General features: G+C 45.6%; 1 protein-coding gene across 1 annotated transcript; it reads right to left on the bottom strand.

Moving 5' to 3' along the window:
- Positions 1-1354: 1354 nt before the first annotated feature.
- Positions 1355-4985, bottom strand: LOC118515310 (the record flags this gene model as incomplete). Its single annotated transcript, XM_036061999.1, has 2 exons — positions 1355-4736; positions 4827-4985. Coding segments are annotated over 2 exons (950 nt in total), but the record flags the coding sequence as incomplete, so codon positions are not given.
- Positions 4986-5201: the final 216 nt, after the last annotated feature.

Below are 5201 nucleotides of genomic sequence, written 5' to 3'. Positions count from 1 at the left end.
GTTTATCCGGCAATTGGTCATGCGGTTTGACGACGCACTAAGTTAAAGATTCTATTAAAAATTTCTAAACTTTTTCCCTTAAGTGAACTTGGGGCTCATCCAGACCGCCTTCCTGTACGCTGGGCTGACTACTTTGATTACGGATACAATTAAGCCACAGAAAGTCATAAATGGAAGGCTCTCGAGGTTGTAGTGTCAAAGAAGAAGAAAAAGAACTTGCGATATTACAATTTAATTTATTAACACATTGAAAATTGTTTCAGGCAAGAGTCTATCAAAAGATCTTTGTTGATGATGGAAAATATGAGATTTCTCATGAGAATAATGAATATAGGCTAATGAAAATATATGCTATTTGCTATATGATATGATGTAAAATGTGATTTGAAAAATTCCTGAGGACAGCTTCGAAATATTCAATAATATAGTGAAAGTTTTTCAATAAAATTTGCTGGTCGGTTTGATTTCATTGCAAACGGGGCATGAAATCCGTCAACGAACTGAACGTAAAGTTGGAAGAACTTTTTTCAGCCATCTTACACATTAGAGACTTTTTTCACGATGTCTTCTGAATAATGTCACTGTGTCCTAAATGTTCCAGCCTTAAATATAAAATGTAAATATCCGTCGTCTGCCACTTCAACATCTCGTCCTATCTGGCCGACGGTCTTAAAAGACTTTAAGGTCTGGTTCGTCCGATGTCACTCCCTTGACATAATTAGTCCACCCAAGCCTGGTCAGTCTAATTTCGAAAAAAAAACAAGAAAAATGTTAATAAATGAGAAGATGCTCTAAAACGTAAATCAACAGAATGTAAATGTGCGTTTGTTATCATAGCAAAAGGAGCTAAACGTGTTATTTAAGTTCAAATCGATAAGCGCATCACTATCACAAAACAATAACCGAAAGCTCCTTTGCAACCAGCTTTTACTTGCTTTACGAGGAGCTTTGTCGGAAAGAGACAATGCTAGCATAAAGAAATATCCCTTCTAGGGAGGAGCATTGTACGACAACATTGGACACAAGATGGTATTTTTAAAGGAACAATATGAATTACCTTTTGTACGCAAGCAAATCGCGATTTTTCCAGAGCTTAAAAGCTTAACAGCTGGAAAAGCCTTTCAGCTTTGAGAAAAACCTAAAATATTCGTTTTACTCGTTTGATCCTTCGAACATGGAGTGGCAATGCTAGTCCAAGGACGATAGTCCCTACGAGTGAAATATTTCATGAAATGTTTCAACATTCAAATGATACCTTCTCTCTTCATCTTTCACCACAAAATAACGACCGTTTCTGTTGTGATATCAATTTTCTTTCAGCTTTAAAACATTTCAAAATTGAAAAAGCGCTAGGTTTTTTAAAAAAACACCATTAGTTAGATTGTTTTTTATTGACTCATCAGCGTCGCAATCGCAATTGCACTATTTATATCGCACACAAGTCTCGTTCGGGTTGCGTCACTAGCGCTTTCGATGTTGCTCACACGATAACAAGCACCTTTGCCCAAGTGGTTTGCCCTCGCCATTAGGCCCGCATAGCCTCGATAAACCTCGGCTAAACTGATACTGCTGCTACACACCCATTCACACCGACACAGGCTGCTGCTGCTGCTTCGATCGTATATGCTTAAACTAGCTATTTACACGTATTGGGAACTCAGGGCCGTTAACTCCGTGCCACCAGCAGCAGCAGCAGCAGCAGCAGGAGTAGTAGCAGCTAGCTAGATGCAATGATAAATGGATCTCATCTGTACACACTGGAAACGAAATTTTTCTAACGATCAATGGTATTGGATTCTACAACGCACACAACGTGTATCCTGATGACGATAAGCTTAGCAGCGCTTCCGGACGCTCCCGTCTGTCCACGGTTTGGTCTATTTTGGATGGGAGGATGAGTGGATACCGGTTCGGGATGCTGAGTCGAGTAGGAAGCCCATCTCGCTCCTGTTGCGGTATGTACAGATGTGGAGATGTAGGGAGCAGAGCGCCATTGGTCACTTCCAACAGTTTTTCCCCGATAGCTATCGGGTCTTACGGGTTATTGTTTAACTAGAACAACTTTACGCTAGACGGATATGTACAAATTCGCTATGGACAGGTATCGGCGGTACGGGAATAACAACCGCTGAGATCCTTAAAGCATCGACAAACACCGCAATCGTTCGATTCACCAAATCTTAGCTACAACACGAGTTACTTCAGTCCCCCGGGGGGAGGGGTTTGTAGTTGTATACACACGCTTAATTACTTTCCTTTTACGGGAGGATTTTTCGGGCGGGAAAACTGTGGATTTTTTCTTCCTAACAGGCAACATTGTCATCTGCGTACCTGGCGCGTTTGTCTTGTAACAGGGGGATTTTTTGTTTGTTTAAAGCGAGCTTTCGCAAGCTCATTCCTAACGGTGTGTAGCAAGGTTCACGAGTTAAGTGTCTGACTTCGGAGACATTGTGCAGTATCGCAAATAGAATAGCTCGCACATCAGATCGCCTTATGCGCCTACAGATATGCAACCCGCGTTCACCAATCTATCTGCAACACTCCACAAGATCTACTCCCGAAATCAGGGTGGTAAAAGGAGAGAAAGTGAGAGTTCATTAAGAGACGGGATTCCGGGGGGAAGATACGTTCGGTTATGGCAAGTAATAATCTAACACCGTACCACATCAGTCTGAGGATATAGGCCGCCACAGAGGACTTGCTAGCGCCCGGGTTCGATATGGTTCGATAGGTTCACCTCGCTGGGAGCGTTTGTTTTGTTGTTGGTTGATATACATTCGGTACATTGGATATGCCTAGTGGTTCCCGTTCTTGGTATGATGCGTATGAGTTTTGTTTTTCATCATTAACTAGACGTAACTGGAAAACACAATCTTCCCCTTGCGCTCTTGAGTATCTTAATAACGATTCGATAAAAAGTCAAACGGTGCGAGGTTTTCAAATGATACGCAATGACGTTTTGTCTGGTTGATTCGATATAAAAAAAATGCTAGAATTAAATTAATACTTCAAGACTACACGCCTCAAGAGTCTATCAAAACATTGTGGAATGGATGCTACTTTCTTGATGAACTCATGTCAGTAAAACCGAAGGAAAAGAACTCGCTTTTAACCAATATTTACACTATCAGTCCACTGTTCCTGCTCGTTTAACGATGCTCGATGCTATGTACAAACGAAGTAATTAACCTAACTTGTTCTCTGCCTTTTTTTCTTTTGCTCAACACACGTATTGCTCAGTAACATAGGTTCGTCATCGGCCGGGTTCAACCGGCGCTTTACACTGGGATCTACACGGTACACATTCCTACAGTACACACTCTCTCCTCCATCTCGGTCGTGCCCCACGACTGTATGCGTGCTGCTTAATGTCTTGCTTTGTTTTGTCTCGTTTGCTTAATGGAAGACTGTCTATTATTCTTCGCTGCTGTAGAAGCATCACCCCAGACATCGGGGTTCCCGGACTCCTTCGCTGCGCTTCGTATTCGCTGTAGGAAGCAGAACATACGCGGGAAGATACGCGGTTTCGATATTCAAGGACATTCCCAACGTACACACTGTCCCGGTGGGAAGTGGGCGCTCTCGTGGTTGTCTGTGTGTGTGTGTGTGCGTGGGGGGTTGTTTTACGCTCCAGTTCTTATTCTTGCGTATTTTATACTCTCTGCCTACACGTTTCATAACAACATCACCTTGGTAGCATGCGCTCACCACACGCTTGATAGGCCTTTGTTACCGTGAATGTGTGTGTGTGTGCCCTTTATCGTCATCACTTCGACATCAACTCTTCCGGACGAGGGCAATCCTACACACACATACACCGGTTGTCCGGGATGTCGTTGTCGGTCTGAACGCGCGTTTGATACTGTCCCGTACGAACGAGAACGAGGTTTTAATCCGGCTCCGAGAAGCGCTTCCGGATTAGTGGCGGTTTATCGGCCATCCAGCCTACACGCAACTCTCCGGTCCCGGTAGTGTGTCGGTGATGATGTGCTGACGGTTGCGTGTCTTCGTTAGCGTCGCCCCAACGGTCGAACCGGACGATGGCGACGGGGCACTGCTAAAGTCGAGCAGATCTGTCACGAACTCGGACCCGGAGTATCGGTACTCGGGATTTCCGGCACCACCGTTCAAGGTGGTGGCCGCCTGCTTTAGGTTACCGCTGCTGCTGCGGCTACTGCTCCGGTACTCGAAGCCCGGATTGGACGCGATGCCCGGCTCGCCGCCGGCAGCCGTTTGCTGATGTTCCCCGGGGATGCTTCCCAGCGGGGAACTCTTGTACGCGTACGGGTCGACGAGCGGTGGCGGATTGTGGTTGTACTGCAGTGTGTGCTGATAGTTCGTGTACGGTTTCTCGTACTCGACCAGCTCGCCCTGGTATTTGCTGGTGCTGCTGGTGCTGGTTAGCTGCTGCTGTTGTTGCTGCTGCAGCAGACAGTAGCTGTTAGCGGAAGCGTCCGTACGTTTCAGTGTGCTCTGCCGACTGGAAGGGGTTGATTTCTGCTGGTCATAGCCACCCGGCGTGGCGTAGATTGTGCCGGCCGGTGGGCCTCGCACACCCAACGGGGAGCCCATCTTTTGGCCCATATCCTTTATCGACTGCACGCTGGCCGAGCCCGTCTTCTGGGCGTTCAGTATGTCCGGCTGCTTTTCGACGCCCTGCTTGAGCGTGTAGGCGACGACGTACTTCTGCTGTCCCATGCCCATCTCGAGCGGTGTCGTCACGGTAATGTCCATGCCTGTGAAAGCAAACAGAAACAAAAACCAACAAGAGTCTGTGTAATTGCCAATTTTCTTCGCATGGCCTTTGATGATGTGCGCTCCCGTACCGATATGCTTCTCCTTGCCGTCACACAGTCCACCACCGTGACCATCCCGCTTCCGGCGGATGGCAAGCACTACAACCAGCAGGACAGCAATGCCGATGGTGAACAGCGCACCGGTCAATAATGCCGCAAATGGAAGTATTGCGAAGCCTTCTGTTCCATCTGTAAAAAGGGAAAACATAGAACAACAATTTTTGGTAAGTTTGGAAATGATTAAAAAGTAAAAATGAAAATGTTTCACTCTTTCAATAGAATGCTGAGCATCATCGATATAACGCTTGACGTTTTGCTCGTTCGTTATCAATGCGATGTGCTTCATTATCCATTTCCAATTTCAAATGCGATTAATTTGCCTTCTTAATGATCGCTTTCACGTTT

This window comes from Anopheles stephensi, unplaced genomic scaffold (genome assembly GCF_013141755.1).
Source record: "Anopheles stephensi strain Indian unplaced genomic scaffold, UCI_ANSTEP_V1.0 ucontig138, whole genome shotgun sequence".
Classification (NCBI taxonomy): domain Eukaryota; kingdom Metazoa; phylum Arthropoda; class Insecta; order Diptera; family Culicidae; genus Anopheles; species Anopheles stephensi.
This window is presented reverse-complemented; position numbering and strand designations above follow the sequence as displayed.